Here is a 20538-nt window from a genome sequence, read left to right on the forward strand (position 1 = left end):
TTGTGGGCATCGATTGCCCTCCTCTGTGCATCTGGATACGTGCTGGGCAGCCCACAGCTGCCACCTGCTTCTGGCCCCAACATAGCATGCCCACAACTCACTAGATCTAACCCGCACGTCTCCGGACTTTGGGAGGAATCACAAAGAGAACATATAAACTCTTTATAGACAGCGCTGGGAATCGAACCCTGATCTCTTGTTAGTAAAGTATTACACTAACCATTGTGCTACTGTAATAAGTTTTTATGCTAACTTGGTACAATAATCTGACTGATTTTAATAAATAGTTAACTTATTGTATTATAAATAATTAAAAGTGAGGGGGCCTCAGTGAATAAATTTGATGAATTATGTTACAAACGAGTGACTTATTGACTGACCTGTAACAAGATTCATTTATTGCTGATTTAACTCATGTGGCTATGATTTTGCCTCTGGGTACCTTGGGCATTGATGGAAACACCCATTATGAACTGGTAATCCATTTTATATGATTCCTTTTCCATTGATTACAAATGTAGTAAAACTCATTTAATCGAAAGCAGCTTGACAACTGGATTATTTTGCTCTGCCACACAAAACAGCCGCATTACTCTTTTGGTTTTAGGCCCCCACCCCCACCACTCTAACCAACTTTTACAGGAACACTATTGCGAGTCTCCTGACCGTCCGCATCAGCGTTTGGTATACGAATTGCAAGGCATCTGGCCACGAGACCCTACAAAAAATAGCGAGGACTGCTGAGGGGATTATCAGGGCCTCTCCCATCACCCCATCACCCAGATCATGCCTTGTTCTCATTGCTACCATCAGGGCGGAGGTACTGAAGCCTGAAGACACACACTCAACGATTCAGGAACAGCTTCTTCCCCTCTGCCATCAGATTTTTGAATGGACTTTGAACCCAAGAAGACTAACTCACTACTTTTTGTTTCTATTTTTGCACTGCATATTTAATTTAATTATTATATATATATATATATATATATATACTTGAAAATCGAAGTTTTTTTCCTCTATTATTATGTATTGCATTGAACTGCTGCTGCTAAGTTAACAAATTTCACGACACATGCCCGTGATAATAAACCTGATTCTGATTCTCTTCTAGCCATTAAGGATATTTATCAGGAGCACTGCATGAGCATTGTCAATGATCCCTCTCACCTGTCCAGCAATCTCCTTCACCCCCCCACCATTAGGCAATCAGCATTAGGACAAGGACCGTAAGGTGGGGAAACAGCCTGACCCTCAGAAAGCACGAGTCCTGAGCTCCATACCACCATCCGGGTCTCATCACTTAGGAAGTGCCAGTAGCATTATACTGTTTACTTTTTAACTTGTGTTGTAAAAGCACCTGATGCAAAATGTCAATCTTCTGGAATATATTGTATTATTTGTTAATTGGCGAGGCAATATTATTTTATATTTTGTGTGCAGGGTGCCCAAGACTTTTGCACAATCCTAAAATAATTTTATGTATTGCACTGTACAGCTGCTGTAAAAAAAACAAATTTCTTGACATATGTGAGAGATGATAAACCTGATTCTGATATGGGTCTCTATTGTGGACTGAGAATGGGAAGGGGGCAGGGAGAGGGGAACTGTAGTTGGAAAAAGGGGAAGGGAGAGGGGAGGGTGCAGGAAACACCAGAGAGACATTCTGTAAAGATCAATAAACCAATTGTTTGGAATCAAGTGACCTTGCCTGGTGTCTCAGGGCTGGTATGTTTGTGTCTGTGCCACCTTCTGCTCCTGGCATTCCCTCTCTGCCATCTGTCCTACACCCCTCCAGTGGCACTCCACCCTCAGCAATCCCAACATCCTTTGCTCCCACCTGATTTACAAACTCACTCTCTGCTTCATATTGACAGATACAGTGCAGGGCAAAAGTCTTATGCACTCGAGTATATAATGGTGCCTGAGACCTTTGCACCAGACTGTACATACTTTGTTAAAACATTTTCTTTGAACTTTGAAATGGGTAAAGGAAGAGAAAGAATTTCTATGTGAACATCCAAAACTGGGAATGATAAATGTAAAATTCAATAATAATCCAATGAAGGTGTAAAAAAAAGTGACTTTACTCCAAGAGTGGATATAGATTTGTTACAGAGAAGGCCAAAGTCTTTTCAAGGAAGGGCAAGATATGGACAAGAGGGAGAAAGGAAAGGAAAAGGGTAGGAAGAGAGAACAAAATGGGTGCTTGGAGTAATGTGGTGGCATAGACTAGCTGGGCTGACACCTGTCTCTGTGCCACAAACTCCATGTGATTTGTCCCTGATCTGGCAACCCACCTTTGGCAAGTCAGGAGAATACTCACCAGTCTTCATCGAGGGGTCGGCAGTGGAAAGGGTGGGCACCTTCAATTTCTTGGGTGTCACCATCTCTAAAGACCTGCGTCTAAAAGCCCAACATATTGGTGCAATTATAAGAAAGGTTCTCCAGTGGCTATATTTCATTAGGAGTTTGAAGAGATTTTGTACATCACCAAAGACTAGTGAATTTCTACAGATGTATCACGGAGGATGTACTGACTGGCTGCATCACCATCGGTGCAGAGGGACCACTGATCAGGATCAGAAAAAGCTGGCGAGTGTTGCCAATTCAGCCAGTTCCATCGTGGGCACTAGCCTCCCCAAAATCAAGGACATCTTCAAAATGTGATGCTTTAAGGCAGCATCCGTCACTAACGACCCTCACCATCCAGGACCGCTCTCATCAAGGAGAAGGTGCAGGATCCTGAAGACACACACTGAGTGTTTTAGGGACAGCTTCTTCCCCTCTGTCATCGGATTTCTGAATGGACCGTGAGTTCACGAACGTCACCTCACTGTTTGCTCTATTTATGCACTGTTTATTTCCTTTTTTTATCGCACCATACTGCTGCTGCAAAACAACAAATTTCATGACACATGTCAATGATAATAAACCTGATTCTGAGTAAGACATAGAGGAGAATTAGACCATTTGGCCCCTTTGAGTTAAATCTGCCAGTATTTGGAACTACAGCGCAATATCTGACATCTGTAGTCAAGTATTTGGATAAAAGCTGTTTCCGTTTCTGAAAACCCTAGTCCTGCTGATATTAAGCAACACACACAAAGTGCTGGAGGAAATCAGCAGGCCAGGCAGCATCTATGGATAAAAGGACAGTCTACGTTTCAGGCCGAGACCTTTCGTTAGGACTGGAAGGGAAGAAGAGAGGTCAGGAAAAGAAGGTGGGGGGAGGGGAAGAAGAAGCACAAGATAGTTGGTGACTGGTGTAATAGGGAGAGGGGGTCGGCCGAAGTAACAAGCTGGGAAGTTGATTGGTGAAAGAGGTATGGGGGAAAGAAGGGGGAATCTGATAGGAGAGGACAGAAAAGGGGGGAGGAGCACCAGAGGGACATAAGGTGAGAGAGGGAAAAGGGAATGGAGAATAGTGAAGTGAGGGGGAGGGTCTGGAAAATTTCCAGAAATGAGAGAAATTGATGCTCATGCTATCAGGTTGGAGTCTGCTGATACTAAAATCTTCATAACAGGAATTATGAAAATACGGATTATGAGAATTTTTTTTATCATCTAGTCAATTGTATTGTCAGCAGCAGAGAACAGAAATAACTATCTCATGCATGTGATTGCATGTGCTGTCTAAAATGAATTAAAGGCCGCTGTGGGAAATAACCACTGTTTCAGGATATCGTTTATTGGCGTTTAACCACTGCTTTTTTTCTGGTCTTACTGATTTAAATTGAGGGATTCTGGTCATCTTCTGGAAATAATCATAAAGTCCTCAAAATATTTTGTCCTTAACGATTTCCCTCTACACAGAGACACAGCTGAATCATTTTAAACAGAACATGCAGAAGGAATTTCCAAACAAAAATTAATAAAGCATGAAAGGTTAGGCTGCAAGATTTGGTGAGACCTGTGTGTTGTTGAGACAATCTTTCTATAATGTCTGTTGTGTGCACCTGAAATAGAATGATTCATCAGATCAGGGGCCATGGTGACAAGGATCATCATTCACCCCTCTGAGTACTGATGGAGCAATTCTGAATCTGCACAATAAAAATAACAAGGTCAGCAATTTACTGTGTATCTTTGTTTAAATGAGCTTTTCCTTGAGATATTCTGTTTATGCCTGTGCATGTGCGTGTCTGTGTGTGTACAGTGTGTGTATATTTGTGTATGTGTGTGTACATTTGTATCTGTGAGTCTGTGTGTGTGTATATGTGTATGTTTGTGTGTGTTTGTATGTGTGTGTGTACGTGTGCAAGTGTATGTCTGTCTATGTGAGTATGTGTGAGAGTGCGTTTGTGTGCATATGTGTATGTGTCTGTGTGAGTGTGTGTGTGTGTGTATATACATGTGTGAGTGTGTATATGTGTATGTGTCTGTGTGAGTGTGTGTGTGTGTGTGTGTGTATATACATGTGTGAGTGTGTATATGTGTGCGAGTGTGTATGTGTGTGTGTGTACATGTGTATGTGTCTGTGTGAGTGCGTATATGTGTGCGAGTGTGTGTGTATATGTGTATGTGTCTGTGTGAGTGTGTGTGTGTGTGTGTGTATATACATGTGTGAGTGTGTATATGTGTATGTGTCTGTGTGAGTGTGTGTGTGTGTGTGTGTGTGTGTGTGTGTGTGTGTGTGTATATATACATGTGAGTGTGTATATGTGTGGTTCCTAAGGTGGTAGTGAGGATAAGCACCCACTACCTATTAAGTGCTCCAAATGGTGTGCATCTCTAACAGCTTCTGACAACCAAGTCCAACTCTTGGCCTTCAAGTGTGGCTTAGCTACTAGGCTTGTCAAAACTGTTTCTACTGACAAGGGAAGGGGCAAAGGTGGACCACTGGCACCTCAAAACTAGTTGCTTTGAGCAGGTGGGGCTCGTCAGCCCTGGACAGCAGCCCGCCTAGGAGAAGGAAAACTCTGATTTTAAACCTCTGCTGCCTTGTGGCTGTACCCGCCCACGGGAAAGGCTTCGGGAGTAAACCCCGAGGAAGAAATCTGGAGCCAGGGTCCCTAAGGCAGCTTGACGTTGTTTACAACTTCACTCTGGCAACCTCTGTGACGACACCGGTACCAAGCTGTATTGGCACTTGCCCTTTCCTTGGACTACATCAGTGTCGTGAAGAGAGGGAACCCACTGCATTGGCAACAGCGGTTCAAATCTTCACACCCAGGCTTGCACCCTGGAGAGGACACAGTCCATTAGAGGTGCAAACCCATGATCCCCTGGGATCGACGGCTGGCTACATGTGGTGTGTGTGTGTGTGTGAGAATGTGTGCATGCTTTAATTTTTTAATTTAGAGATTCACCATGGTAACAGGCCCTTCTGGCCCAGAGAGCCCACACCGTCCAATTACATCCAAGTGACAAATTAACTTACCAACCCACAATTCTTTGGAATGTGGGAAGGAACGCACATGGTTGACAGGGAGAATGCACAAACGCCTTACAGACAGCGGTGGGAACTAAACCTGGGTCGCTGGTGCTAGCAGGAGTGAATGAGTACTTTCAAAATGGACCTTTCATGAAATAACAAATCTGTGCCTGTGCCTGGATCACCATATCCTCCATTTCAGTTATCACAACATTGATATCTAACAACTATTTCAGTAAACCAGAATGCTGAAGTGGTCCCAGGAACAGAAAAGGCTGGAAAAAGCAGTGGGAACAGCCCAGTCCATCACAGAAAATCCCCTCCCACCTCTGACTACACCTACATGGAGCACTGCCAGATCAAAGCCACAGCCGTCATTACAAACCCTCACCATCCAGGCCATGCTGTCAGGCAGGAGGTCCAGGAGCGTCAGGTCCCACACCACCAGGTTCAGGAACAGTTACTACCCCTCAACCAACAGGCTCCTGAACCAGAGTAGATAGCTTCGCTCACCTCAGCACTGAACTGATTCCAGAACCTGCAAACTCACTTTCATAGACTCTACAACTTACGAGATTATAACAAACAATCTCAGTAATATTAAAATTTCATTTGCACAATTTATCTTCTTTTGCACCTTGGTTGTTTGTCAGTTTTTGTTTCAGGATAGTTTCTCATAAATTCTGTTGAATTTCTTTATTTTTCTGTAAATGCCTGCAAGAAAATGAATCTCAAGGTAGTATGTCATATACAGTACACCATTGTTATGTGTCGTGTCGTATAACATGGGCGATCGCGGTCTTTCTATGACCATGTTTGTTCTTGGCAAATTTTTCTACAGAAGTGGTTTGTCATTGTCTTCTTCTGGGCAGTGTCTTTACAAGACGGGTGACCCCAGCCATTATCAGTACTTGTCAGAGATTGTCTGCCTGGTGTCAGTGGTTGCATAACCAGGACTTGTGATCTGCACTGGCTGCTCATACACCATCCAAGGGTGACTTGCAGGCTAGCAGAGGGAAGGAGCACGTTATACCTCCTTTGGTAGAGACGTATCTCCACCATGCCACCCTAGTTTATGTATAGTTTTTCATAAATTCTCTGGTATTTCTTTATTTTCCTGTAAGTTCCTACAAAAAAATCTCAAGGTAGTATGTCATTAATATTTCAAATATGTACTTCATATACTGTATGTTAAAATATTTCGAGGCATTTTGACAATGAAGTTACCTGACTTGACTTTGAAAATGAGTCTCAGGATAGTATATGGTAACATAGAAATATAGAAAATAGGTACAGGAGTAGGCCATTCGGCCTTTCGAGCCTGCACCACCATTCAGTATGATCATGGCTGATCATCCAACTCAGAACCCTGTACCTGCTTTCTCTCCATACCCTCTGATCCCTTTAGCCACAAGGGCCATATCTAACTTCCTCTTAAATACAGCCAATGAAACGGCCTCAACTGTTTCCTATGGCAGAGAATTCCACAGATTCACCACTCTCTGTGTGAAGAAGTTTTTCCTCATCTCGGTCCTAAAAGGTTTCCCCTTTATCCTTAAACTGTGACCCCTCCCCAACATCAGAAACAATCTTCCTGCATCTAGCCTGTCCAATCCCTTTAGAATTTTATACGTTTCAATAAGATCCCCCCTCAATCTTCTAAATTGCAGTGAGTATAAGCCGAGTCGATACAGTCTTTATACATATACATACATATACATTTACATATAAATACTTCAATGATAAATTTACTTTGACCTTGACTTTGAATCTGTTTGTTGTCCCCTTTTGTCCTGGTATGAGACAATGCTGAACTTACAGCATCAATAATGTGAAATTACTTGACACAATGTTAAGACTCACCTGGCCTTGTGCATTAGTGACGAGTTGGGAGGCCATCCCTTGCAGGTTGGACAGGGCGTTGCTGAAGGCCTGAGAGCTGGCGATGGATCCCATGGCTGCTGCTTGAGTTGCCAGCTAAGAAAATAAAGAGCAGATTCATCACTTTCTAGCAAGTTGTAAATGCATCTTTGTGGTTGGGCTGAGTCGCTCTCCCACCTTGGCAATTTACTTTCAAATGTTCCGTCACCATGCGAGGAGACATCGTCAGTGCGCTGTTGACTGTGGTGTGTCCTCTGAATGCTCGGCCCTAGTATACCTTTCAATCAGCTGACTGGGCGTTATTTCTGAAAATGCGGGGAGGCAATTTCGTCGCTGTATGACAAAATTCTTGCTCAGGAATTTAGCCTACTTATGAGCGATGAGGGCAAAAGTCCGGACCACAATGCACAAAGTAAATCGCCAAGTTCGGAGAACAGACCAACCCAATCATCGGCCACCTGAGCTACAAATCTTCTGAATTATGCATCTAAATGTTACTGTGGCCTCTGTACAGGGTTTATACTGGGTAGGAACATTGAGCATAGAATGTAAGACCATAAAATATAGGAGCAGAATTAGGTCATTTGGCCATTTGGCACATAGAATACACTCCTCCATTTCATCATGGCTGATCCATTTCCCTCTGAGCCCCAACCTCATACCTTCTCCCCGTATCCCTTCATGCCTTGACTAATCAAGACTCTATTAACCTCAACCTTAAAAATAGCCAATGACTTGGGCTCCACAGCTGCCTATGGAAACAAATTCCATCGATTCACCACCTTCTGGCTAAAGAAATTCCTCCTCATCTCCATTCTAACTGGACATCCCTCTATTCTGAGGCTGAGTCCCCTGGTCTTGGACTCCCCCACCATAGGAAACATCCTCTTCACATCCACTCTACCAAGGCCTTTCAACCCCTGACAGGTTTCAATGAGGTGACCCCTCATTCTTCTGAATTCCAGTGAGTACAGGCTCTTTGGCCCACAATGTTGTGCCAACACTTCTACCTACTCCAAATCAATCCAATCCCTCCCTTCTACAAACTTTTCCATTTTTCTGTCGTAAATGTGCCTGTGTAAGAGTTTCTTAAAGTCCCTAATGTCCCTAAAGTCCCTATCTGCCTCTACCACCACCTCTGGCAGTATGTTCCATACACCCACCACTCTCTGTGGGGGAAAAACCCACCTCTGACATCCCTCCCATACTTTTCCCCAAACTTTAAAGTTACGCCTCCTCGTATTATCCATTTCCACCCTGGGAAAAAGTCTCTGGATATCCCCTCGATCCATGCCTCTCATTATATTGTTCACCTCTATCAAGTCTCCACTCATCTTTCTTCCCTTCAAAAGCCCTAGCTCATTCAACCTATCATCATAAGGGATACTCTCTAATCCAGCCAACATCCTGGTGAATCTCTATACCTTCTCTAAAGCTTCCACATCCTTGCTATAATGAGTCTGCCACCAAGTCTGCTCCAACATTTGATCAGGGCTGATTTATTTGACATGTCTGTTCTTTCTTTTTCTTTTCATTACATTATTGTGCAAAATGAAATGCCTACTCATTTACCCTTGTATAAAAGCCAGCAGCTTCAGTTCTGTTTCCCTGTCAAAGATGGTCGCATGTTAGACCGCACAACTTTGACATTAGAAGGAATTCATAGACTCAGTGACTCCAGCAACCTGATCTGTCAAAATCTGAAGACCAGCTTGACTCTGAATTATAGCGCTGTTTTGGTGGCCCAAGGCCGAGCAAGGTTTATCACTGATGAAAGACCTTGACTTGCAGGACATAATCCAATTGCAGCAACATCAATTATGCACCTTTGTTGAACAGCTTAAATGCCTTAAATCCTTGTTAATTATTTACAACAGATTGCCGCATTCTCACAGAAACATCGTTGAATAATTATTGAAACTATTCAATATTCGTCATCGTTATCATCCACCTCAACAGACTCAAAGTAAAAGTGGAAATGAAACACAATTCAGGTATTATTATTAAAAATACAACACACCCAGGAAACCCAATTTGGTTCCGCTTAATATTATTTTACATTAAAAATTTACAGACAACTCTTTATACAGAGAGGAAAATGCGAGTGTATTTTGGAAGCTGTCAGTGAACTTGGTGTTCTGAAGGGCTCAGCTCATTTTTAAAACAGGCTGAAGCCTTTTGGAAGCTCCAAAGCATCTCTCCAGGGGACCCCTGAGATTCAGCAAGCGTACTAAACCAGGTTTGATTATATGTATTTCAGATTTTAAAATTTTATTTATTGTTTATTTACTGAGACACAATGTGGAATCAGCCCTTCTGGCCTTTGTGCTGTGCCGCCCAGCAATCCCCTGATTTAATCATAGCCAAATCAAAGGACAAATTACAGTGATCTATTAGCATAGTTAATCTTTAGACTGTGGAGGACACCGGAAACCCACACAGTCATGGGAGAATCTACAAACTCCTTACAGGCAGTGGTGGGAATCGAACCCAGGTCGCCTGTACTGTAAAGCGTTGTGCTAATCACTATGCTACCCTGCCACCCAATAGCATTTAAGCATTACTAAGAATTTTGTGTGCAACTTTCAATTCATTTTTACAATCATACACAACTGGACAATTATTGAAATATAGAAAACCTACAGCACAATACAGGCCCTTCGGCCCACAAAGTTGTGTCGAATACATCCCTACCTTAGAAATTACTAGGCTTACCGATAGCCCTCTATTTTTTTAAGCTCTTTGTACCTATCCAAAAGTCTCTTAAGAGACTCTATCATATCCGTATCAACCACCACTATTGCTGGCAGCCCATTCCACACACTCACCACTCTTTGCGTAAAAAACTTACCCCTGTCATCTCCTCTGCACCTACACCCAAGCACCTTAAACCTGTGCCCTCTTGTGGCAGCCATTTTGGCCCTGGAAAAAAGCCTCTGACTATCCACACGATCAATGCCTCTCATCATCTTACACACCTCTATCAGGTCACCCCTCATCCTTCGTTCCTCCGTCACTCCAAGGAGAAAAGGCCGAGATCACTCAATCTGTCTTCATAAGGCATGCTCCCCAATCCAGGGGAAATCTCCTCTGCACCCTTTCTATGGTTTCCACATCCTTCCTACAACCACTCTTTGCCCTCTGTGGGCAAGCCAGTTCTGGATCCGCAAAGCAATGTCCCCTTGGATCCCATGCCTCCTTACTTTCTCAATAAGCCTTGCATGGGGTACCTTATCAAATGCCTTGCTAAAATCCATATACACTACATCTACTGCTCTTCCTTTATCAACGTGCTTAGTCATGTCCTCAAAAATTTCAATCAGACTCATAAGGCACGACTTGCCCTTGACAAAGCCATGCTGACTATTCCTAATCATATTATACCTCTCTAAATGTACATAAATCCTGCCCCTCAGGATCTTGTCCATCAACTTCCCAACCACTGAAGTAAGACTCACTGGTCTTTAATTTCCAGGGCTATCTCTACTCCCTTTCTTGAATAAGGGAACAACATCTACAACTCTCCAATCCTCCGGAACCTCTGGAACCTATGATGCAAAGATCATCACCAGAAGCTCAGCAATCTCCTTCCTCGCCTCCCACAGTGGCCTAGGATACATCTCATCTGGTCCCGGCGACTTATTTATTGGTTATTTATATGATTTTGTTCTTATTATTATTTATTATTTTGTTGGTTGGTATTAACTGATGAGGGCCTTAGCCTGAAATATCAACTGTTTATTCCTCTTCATAGATGCTGCTTGACCTGCTGAGTTCCTCCAGCATTTTTTGTGTGCTGCTCTGGATTTCCAGCAACTGCAGAATCTCTTGAATCTACAATCAAACGTGTATTGAGTGCAAAGTTGATAATGGAGAGACATCATGACTTCAACAAGATTATTTGTGGAATTTTACAAGGTTAAATCGAAGTACAATATATTCTATTGAATGATTTTTTGAGCTCATCTCTGTTGTTGACACATATAGTATCTATATGGAATGAGGTGGCCTCCTATAAAGGTTAAATCCATGTACCACTTGGCAGATAACTCAGGTTGTGGATTCTAATACATCTCGGCATTGTGAAATAGAGGAATAAACATTGAAGACACACCACCAGGCTCTCACAAAGACAAAGAATACACATTGACCAGACAGAAGAGCTTTACACCTCGTAAACCAGGAGTCTGATGAAAAAGTACAGCTTCTGATCTGGGCGGTGGGCTACTGCACAGGATTGGAATAAACCGCAGAGAGTCATATATTTAGTCATTATGGGCACTAGCCTCTGTAGTATTCAGGGCATCTTCAAGGAGTGATACCTCAAAAAGGCGGCATACATCATTCAGGACCCAAGTCACCTAGGTCATGTCTTGTTCTCATTGCTACCATCAAGAGGAGGTACAGAAGCCTGTAGACTTCAATGATTCAGAAACAACTTCTTCCCCTCTGCCACCTGATTTCTGAATGGACATTGAACCCCTGAACACCCCCTCATGACTATTTTATTTCTATTTTTGCACTACTTATTTAATTTAACTATTCTATATATATACTTACTGCAACTCACAGTTTTTTGTCTAGTTCCATGTATAGCATTGTACTGCTGCCACAAAGTCAACAAATGTCACAACATATGCCGGTGACATTAAACCTGATTCTGAAAACACTGATTGATCCTGACATAACAGGTCTGCTGATAGTAAGCCACTGATAATAAAGGCGAGATTTTGAAACCCATCATGCACACCTCCCCTTGATATACCTGTTGACTGGGGGCTAGGCTTCTCCTGGAGTTCAACAATTAGTTTTATTTATCACATGTACATTGAAACATACAGCGATGTCTATCATTTGCATCAATGACCAGCACAGTCTGAGGAAACGCTGGGGGCAGCCTGCAAGTGTTGGCAGGCTTCTGACTCGAACAAAGCATGCCGAAAACTTACTGAGCCTAACCCCTATGCCTTTAGAAAGTGGGAGGGAACAGGAGCAGCTGGAGGAAACCCAAGCGGTGATGGAGAGAACATGCAATCTCCTTACAGACAGCGGCAGGATTTGAGGTGGGTCAGAGGTGCTGAAAACTGTTACCCTAACTGCTGCTGTGCACCATCTTATTTTCTATTGCATATTCCCAGTGAAAGCTCTAAGGTACTCTGAAATGTGAGATGCGCCTAATTACTTAAAAAAAAAATTATTTAGAGATACAGCATGGTACCAAGCCCTTCTGGTACAATGAGTTCACCCTGCCCAAAGAGTTCACCCTATCCAGTTACACCCATGTTAATTTCCTGACCTGTACGTCTTTGGAAAGCAGGAGGAAACCGAAGCACCTGGAGAGAACTCAAGCGGTCATGGGGAGAACATACAAACTCCTCATAGCGGTGGAACTGAACCTGAGTTGCTGGTGCTGTAATAGCGTTTTGCTAACTGTCCTGCTATCATGCTGTCCCAAGGTTATGAAAGTACTTCTGATTCTCAGCAGCAGCAACACTTGGAACAGCTCATATGAATCAAAAACTAAATGAAGAGGAATGTAAAGAGTCGTCACAAAGCTTGCACTTTAGCTGACAAAAACTGAACTGATATTTACTTTGACATTATGTGTTAAATGGAACTTTCTGACTCTGGTGCATTCTCATCACATCCACTCCCTAGACAGCATGGGTGGGGGGAGGAAGTTTCCTTTGGTGGGAGAATGGGGTTAAGGGGGAAATGGATCAACCATGGTGGAATGGGGGGGGGGGAGGAAGACCTGATGGGCCAAATGGCCCAATTCTGCTCCTATGTTTTCTGGCCTTATGGTCTAAATTACGACAGAGTTTTCTTTAAGTACATCAATTTCTACAGATAAACCATAAGGAGCATTCTACCTTTTTGGATCACAACCTGGTATGGAGGCTCCCCTCAGAGAGGTTGCTGGTTTGTGTCGCTGCCCTCAGAGAGGCTGCTGGGTCATGTTGCTGCCCTTGGAGGGATGTCTGGTTGGAGTTGCTTTTCTCAGTGAGGTCACTGGTTTGAGTCACTTCCCTCGGACAGGACACTGGGTCCTGATGCTCTCAGAGATGTTACTGAAATTCTGAGATTTATGGATTGGACTCCAGTTGATATTGGCCGCTTTCAGTTCTATGTTTTGTCATGTTCTTGCCCATTCTTTCTTCTTACTGATTGGCAGACAGGGGGTTTGGGTGATTTGTTAGTTTTTGCACAAGGGAGGGGTTGGGAGGAGTTTGGGGTTTGTGAATTTTTTTATCTTTTTGTGTGGTGGGGGAGGTTGATGCCTTTCTTTCAACTATTTCTTGGAGTTTTGGTATGCAGTTTTGGTCACCGAATTACAGGAAGGATATTATTAAGGTTGAAAGAGTGCAGAGAAGGTTTACAAGGATGTTGCCGGAACTTGAGAAACTGAGTTACAGAGAAAGTTTGAATAGGTTAGGACTTTATTCCCTGGAGCGTAGAAGAATGAGGGGAGATTTGATAGAGGTATATAAAATTATGATGGGTATAGATAGAGTGAATGCAAGCAGGCTTTTTCCACTGAGGCTAGGGGAGAAAAAAACCAGAGGACATTAGTTAAGGGTGAAGAGGGAAAAGTTTAAGGGGAACATTAGGGGGGGCTTCTTCACACAAAGAGTGTTGGGAGTGTGGAATGAGCTGCCAGATGAAGTGATAAATGCAGGCTCACTTTTAACATTTAAGAAAAACTTGGACAGATATATGGATAAGAGGTGAATGGAGGGATATGGGCCAGGTGCAGGTCAGTGGGACTAGGCAGAAAAATGGTTCAGCACAGCCAAGAAGGGCCAAGAGGCCTGCTTCTGTGCTGTAATGTTCTATGGTTCTATGGCCATCTAGAGAAGACAAATCTCAGAGTTGCATTCTGCATATATTCGAACAGAAGTAAGTAGGAATTTTTTAGCTAAAGAGTGGTGAATCTGTGGAATGCTCTGCCACAGACTGCAGTGGAGGCCAAGTCCATTTTTGGTATATTTAAAGTGGAAATTGATAGAGTCCTGATTGGATAGGGCATCAAGGGATATGGTGAGAGGGCAGGTATACGGGGTTGAATAGTATCTGCGATCAGCTGTGATAAAATCGCAGAGATGACTCAATGGGTTGAATGGCCAAATTCTGCTCCTATGTATTATGGTCTTATACATACTTTGATGATAAAATGAACCTTTGAACCTTTGTGTAGAGGCGCCAATGCACAGGATCACAAGAGGCAGGCGAGGGGGAGGATTGTAGACTCAGCCAAATCTATCACCGGCACAAGTCACCCTACCATCAAGGACATCTTCAAATAAACACCTTTAGTTTGGTACCACCAGACTCCAACGGATTCTTCTTTGCTGGTCAGACACCCAGTTACGGGTTACGTAACAAATTGGGGGCTCGTCTGGGATTTGATTACCAAATTGGGGAGCCAGTGAATCGGGATAAAAGTCCCTTATCTGATCTGGTTGTGTGCATAACCAGATGGGAAAACAGAAGTGATGGAAATTGACAAATTTTTAAAAGACCTGATTTTGGGGGCATTAGAGGATGCCAAGAAGGCGGAATTAGTGAGTGTTGCAAAACAATTAAATCTCTCGGCGGTGAAATCGTCGATGAGCAAGTTGGATATACAGAGAGCAATAGCTGTGCATTATGTATCTGAGGGTGTGTTCACGTCGGATGTATTGGACCTGTTCCCTGAGAAAAAAACCAGTCGAGGGTGAGCTTCAGATACAGATAGAAAGATTAAGGTTGGCTGTGGAGAAGGAGGAAAGGAAGCATGAGCTCCAGATACTCCAGATAAAGGAGACAGAAGCTGCAAGGCAGAGAGAAGAAGCTGATAGGCAGAGGGAGGACAGAGAGAAAGAGAGGCAGTTTACGCTGTAAATGGAGAGGTTAAAGGCATTGCAGGGAAGGGACCGGGCAGCAAACCCAAATGAGGGGCTCAAGATTGGTCAGAAGATCCAGTTAGTACCTCCATTCGAGGAGATGGATGTCGATAAGTTCTTCCTTCATTTTGAGAAAGTGGCTGTGAATCAGAACTGGCCTAAGGGGAAATGGGCTGTTCTGTTACAGAGCGTACTTAGGGGGAAGGCTCAACAAGTGTATTCGGCATTGTCTATGGATGAGGCTAAGGATTACGAGGAAGTAAAAAGGGCTGGACCGAGGAGTTATGAGTTGGTGCCAGAAGCATACCGGCAGAAGTTCTGGAACTTGAGAAAGCCATGGAACCACACATATTTGGAGTTTGCCCGTCAGATGCAAATGTGTTGTGAGCGTTGGTGCTCCTCAAAAGGGGTTGTTGGAGATTATGATAAACTATTACAGTTAATACTGATGGAGCAGTTCAAAGGTTGTATCCCTGAGAGTATGAAGACGTACTTGGATAAGAAGGAGACAGTGACTTTATCTGCGACTGCCAAATTAGCAGACGAGTATGCCTTAACCCACAAAACAAAGTTTTCCCTAAATAAGAGCTACCAGACAGGCAGTAGGGAAGGCAGAGAAAGCCCACCGGCTAAGGCAGAGAATAAGCCGGGAGCTAGTGGAAAAGGTGAGGAGGAAAAGTAGGCAGGCAGGAAGGTTCCCAACTTTATGTGTTATAATTGTGGGAAAGCTGGTCATATAGCATCTAAGTGCTTTGCTCCGAAGAAGGAGACAGGAAGAGGGAAAACGGCAATCCCGAATGGTTGCATTGAGTCGGTCAACAGATCGATGAGGAAGGCAAAGGTAGATAGAGTACAAGAGGGGCATGAGAAGTTTATCTCGGAAGGGACGGTGTCTGTGAAGGAGGGTGAAACCCCAGTTCCAGTGTGGATCTGGAGAGATACTGGGGCTGGTCAGTCATTGATTTTAAGGAAGGTGTTAGAATTCGGTACTGAGACTGAGACTGGGGAGGTTGTGTTAAGAGGTATCGGGAAAGGGACCGAGGTCGTACCTTTGCACAGGATGTTTCTGAAATGTGACCTGGTATCTGGGCCAATCGAGATAGGGGTGCGGTCGAAACTACCGATGGACAGCGTGGATGTCCTACTTGGTAACGATCTGGCAGGTGGTGACGTGTATTCAGCAGTGAAATTGACAAGTATTGCTGAGGATCCGCCCATAGATTCCAAGATTTATCCTGCATGCGCAATGACTCGCAGAGTGTCTAGAAAGGCAGCTGAGAAAGGAAACAATTTAAATGAGTCCAGTGTTGACTTAGCAGAGATGTTTTTACTGATCTTGTACCAGGAGAGGTTAGAGGATGGTAAAATGGAGAATAGTGGAGCTAAGGAAAGTAAGGGAGATGAAGCAGATTTAGTGTTAGCAAGGAACAGAATTTTGAACCTTGTTCACAAGATACCCCTAGGTGGACACTTAGGAATGAGGAAGGAGGTTATGGAGGCACAGAGTAAAGATGAGAAACAGATGAGGCAGTTAGAAGGTCCAGGGTTGGACATGGATGATCTGTCTGGTTTGACAGAGCTGTTTGCAGTTGAAGAAGTTAAGTGTGTTCCCAATGATGTAAGGGTAGTCCTAGATGAAAAGGATGCCGCTACTTTGACAGAGTCTGCTGGGTTAGCAGACTAAGTTGTCTTAACCCGCAAGGTTGAGGTTACTCCGAAGGGGAGCTGCCCAGAGAGTACCTGGGAGAATCAGGGGAACTTAGAATTTGAAAAAGGGACTGGTATTGAAAGCCTAGAAGAGGCAGATGTCTCGTTTGCTTATGTTCAGGATGTGAAGGATGTGGAGTCACAGGGTACTGAACCTAGTGTTGAAGCTCAGGGAAAGTCTGAGGTATCTGATTTAGTTGAAAAGGAATGCAATCCTTTTGGGTCAGATAGACTTGGTTCAGTGAAGAAAGGGTTAAACTTGGCACCGGGAGAAAGTGAGAATTCTCAGTCACTTGTGGTAAAAGTTAGTGAGGAGATGAAAGCTGGTGATGTGAATATTATTGAAGGGATAGGGAAAAGTATTGTTCCTAAACTTTTGAATAAAGAAAATTTAAAGTCGGGTTTGGTGTCAGAACTGTTGATAAAAGTGAAGGGACCGTTAACTAAACAGTGGCTTGCTAACAAGGTGCTTGTGAATCATTTACAGTTTGTTTTGGAATTTAAAGATAAACAACTTGGTGATGTTGTTCAAGGATGTGAGTTGGAGAGACAGAACTTAAAGTGTTGTTTTGACCAAGAGGAATCACCTGCAGATGTTAAATGAGAAACTAACAGAATTAAAGATCCTGAAGATAAAATTAATGACCTGCTTAAAAGTAATGAGTTGAGTGGAAGTTCAGCAAATGTGCTTAGTTTGGAAAACATTGGTGCTAAGACCTGTTCATCTTCACAGATGAAGATGAACAGATGCTAAGACATCTTCACAGCTCCTGTGAAAGGAGTCTGTGAAGGCCTGTTCCAAACTGGTGAGCAAGCTAACCACGTGAGAATTAAATGGAAAAGAAGCAAAGGTTGACCAAATGCCACTTTGAATAACAGGATCTAGTTTTGCGGGAATTTGTTTTTTTTAAACAAAGCATGTGAATAAGAAAGACAACATCATGGAAGATTGAATGTTAAGTTAAAAGTAAAATAGAGATTAGTATTTGCACAAACTTCTGTAATGTACCACAGTATAATCACACATGTATTGGTTCACACTTTGTAATATACAGCTAAGCTAAGAACACAATCCCTGGGTATTTTTGGCTAACATAAAAAATAAAAATAGGAGGTTATTAAGTTGGAGTCTGTTGTTAAAGGAATTCCATATTAAAATACAACATGTAAAGGGGAGTGACAATGTAATTGCTGATTGTTTATCTACATGTTAATTTGAAAGTGTATCTGTGTTATTCTTGTAGTTAAGCCCACTTCTGTATTTCATTAAACACTGTATTTTGTTAAACTCTGTAATACAGTAATATGCTTTATTAGTTAATTTTCACTCTACTGAAAATTCCCAGAAGGATGGGGGTGTTATGAGTGATGGACAGACCTGATGGTCAATGGGGTGCAGAGTTAACCATTCCCAACCCCCCTCCTGAGAACTACGAACTATTGCTGTTGCTATGCTGCTCATGAGAGAGAGAGAGAGAGAGAGAGAGAGAGAGAGAGAGAGAGAGAGAGAGAGATAAAGCCCAGGCAAGAACATCTGTTACAGATAAGAGGGGGAGAGAGACTGTTGATTTACTGTATTTTGACTCTTCCTGGATTATTTAAACCTTCCACTACAAGGACTGTACTTTGCTCATTAACATTCTTCAGGAGATAGCAGGAGTGGCCTGATTTGATGGACACGGTCATTCAGAGTTGATGGATAGCTGAGACCCCATGAGTGGGGATAAAAGACAGGTCTGGAGAGACACCCTTCAGACACACCAGTGGACACTGATTGAGTGTTGGGAACCCACAGAAAGGTGGGGGTTTCGGAGACCGAATCAGGAGATCGGTCAGTAAAGCTCACAGTGTTACAGCAAGGCCGGTGGGGACTTGTGTGTGTGTCCACTCATGCCAGAGTGATGAGTCCACTACAGAAGAACGGTCTAGCTGAAGACCAGAGGGGTCATAACTGAATGACCACAACGACATAATGGATTAAGAAAGCCACAAAAAGGTTTGCCTGCCGCAACTGTTGCTGTTACATCTCGCTCGCTCTCTCTCTCCAACGATTTCAATACAACCATAACCACCTCAGCAACTGAACTCTATACTTTCCTATGACAATTCATTTACCCCTAGACATCGATAGAGCTTGTTTATTATTGATTATTGTTATTCCTACACTTTTAGGTTTATTACCGTTAACTTGTTTTATACGTATATTTGCATTTTTGATATTGTATTGTGTAGTTTACTAATAAACACCTCTAGTTTGGTACCATCAGACTCTAACGGATTCTTCTTTCTCTGCTGGTCAGACACCCAGTTACGGGGCACGTAACACAGGATGTTTCCAGGTCTTGAGGACCTTATTTATAGGGAAGGGTTGAACAGGTTAGGACTTATTCCCAAGAATGTAAAAGATTGAGGGGAGATTTGATAGAGGTATACAAAATTATCTTGGGTATAGATAGGGTAAATGCAAACATTGTGTATGGGTGAGGCTACAACTGAAGGTCATAGGTTAAGGGCGAAAGGTGCAATATTTAAGGGAAACATGAGGGGAAACTTCTTCACACTGAGGGTGGTGAGTTTGTGGAACGAGCTGCCAGCACAAGTGGTGGCTGTGAGTTCGATTTCAACATTTAAGAGAAGTTTGGATAGGTACAGGGATGGGAGGGGTATGGAGGCCTATGGTCATATGGAAAGCTATACAGGGGTATGGTTGCAGGTTAATTGTTCAGCATGAACTAGATGGTCTGAAGGGCCTGTTTCTATGCTGTAGTCCTCTATGACTCTTCTCATTGCTACCATCAAGGAGGTGGTACAGGAGCCTGAAGGCCCATACTCAATGTTTTAGGAACAGCTTCTTCCCTCTCTACCATCAGATTTCTGAATGGTCCATGAACACTAGCTCAATACCAATAATGAAAGGATTAACATAAGAGGCGTGTTTGACGGTTCTGGGCTTATACTCCCTGGAATGGGGGAGTCTCAATTAAAACTCTTGAATATGGAAAGGTCTCAATAGAGTGGGCGTGGACAGAATGCTTTGTGCAGTGCGAGAGTCTAGGACCAGAGCCTTAGAATAGGACATCCATTTAGAACAGAGATGAGGAGAAATTTCTTTAGCCAGAGGCTGTTGAATCTGTCGACTTCAATGCCACAGAGAGCTGTGGAGGATAAATCACTGAGTATATTTAAAGCTGAGACTGATGGGGTCTTGATTAGTCAGACGGTTACAGGGAGAAGACAGGAGCTGGGGTTGAGAGGGTTAATAAATCAGCCAAGATAGAATGTTGGGCAGACTTGATGGGCTGAATTGCCAAATTCTGCTCCGATGTCTTATGGCCTTATTCCTCTTTTGAACTCTACTTAGTTTCATTCTTATTGTAACTTAGCTGTAATTGTTTTATGTCTTGCACTGTACTTTGCCCCGTATAAAACAAAAACAGTGCTGGGGAACAGATGGATCTTTGTGTCCATGACTACAGATCTCTCATAATTGCTGCACAAGTTGATAGGTCTGTTAAGAAGGCACATGGTGTGTTTGGAAAACTATGAAAACTGCACAAAAACTATGTTTAGTGCAGCATCCTTCACAATGTACAAAAACTACAGTGAACTGTCAGGTCAGCAGAAAAGGCCCCTGGCTGCACACTTGGAATATCGCGTTTCGTTCTGCTCGCTTCATTGTGGAAAGGATAC

The 20538-nt window shown here is 43.1% G+C and overlaps 1 protein-coding gene across 1 annotated transcript in view; it reads right to left on the reverse strand.

Moving 5' to 3' along the window:
- Nucleotides 1-20538, reverse strand: part of pou6f2 (POU class 6 homeobox 2) — a 632671-nt gene that overhangs the window by 91666 nt on the left and 520467 nt on the right. Inside the window, exon 6 of the mRNA XM_059984603.1 lies at nucleotides 7238-7351. Coding sequence (XP_059840586.1) covers nucleotides 7238-7351 — 114 coding nt within the window. The remainder of the gene's footprint in view (nucleotides 1-7237; nucleotides 7352-20538) is intronic.

The sequence above is a fragment of the Hypanus sabinus genome, chromosome 1, assembly GCF_030144855.1.
Source record: "Hypanus sabinus isolate sHypSab1 chromosome 1, sHypSab1.hap1, whole genome shotgun sequence".
In the NCBI taxonomy this organism is placed as follows: Eukaryota; Metazoa; Chordata; class Chondrichthyes; order Myliobatiformes; family Dasyatidae; genus Hypanus; species Hypanus sabinus.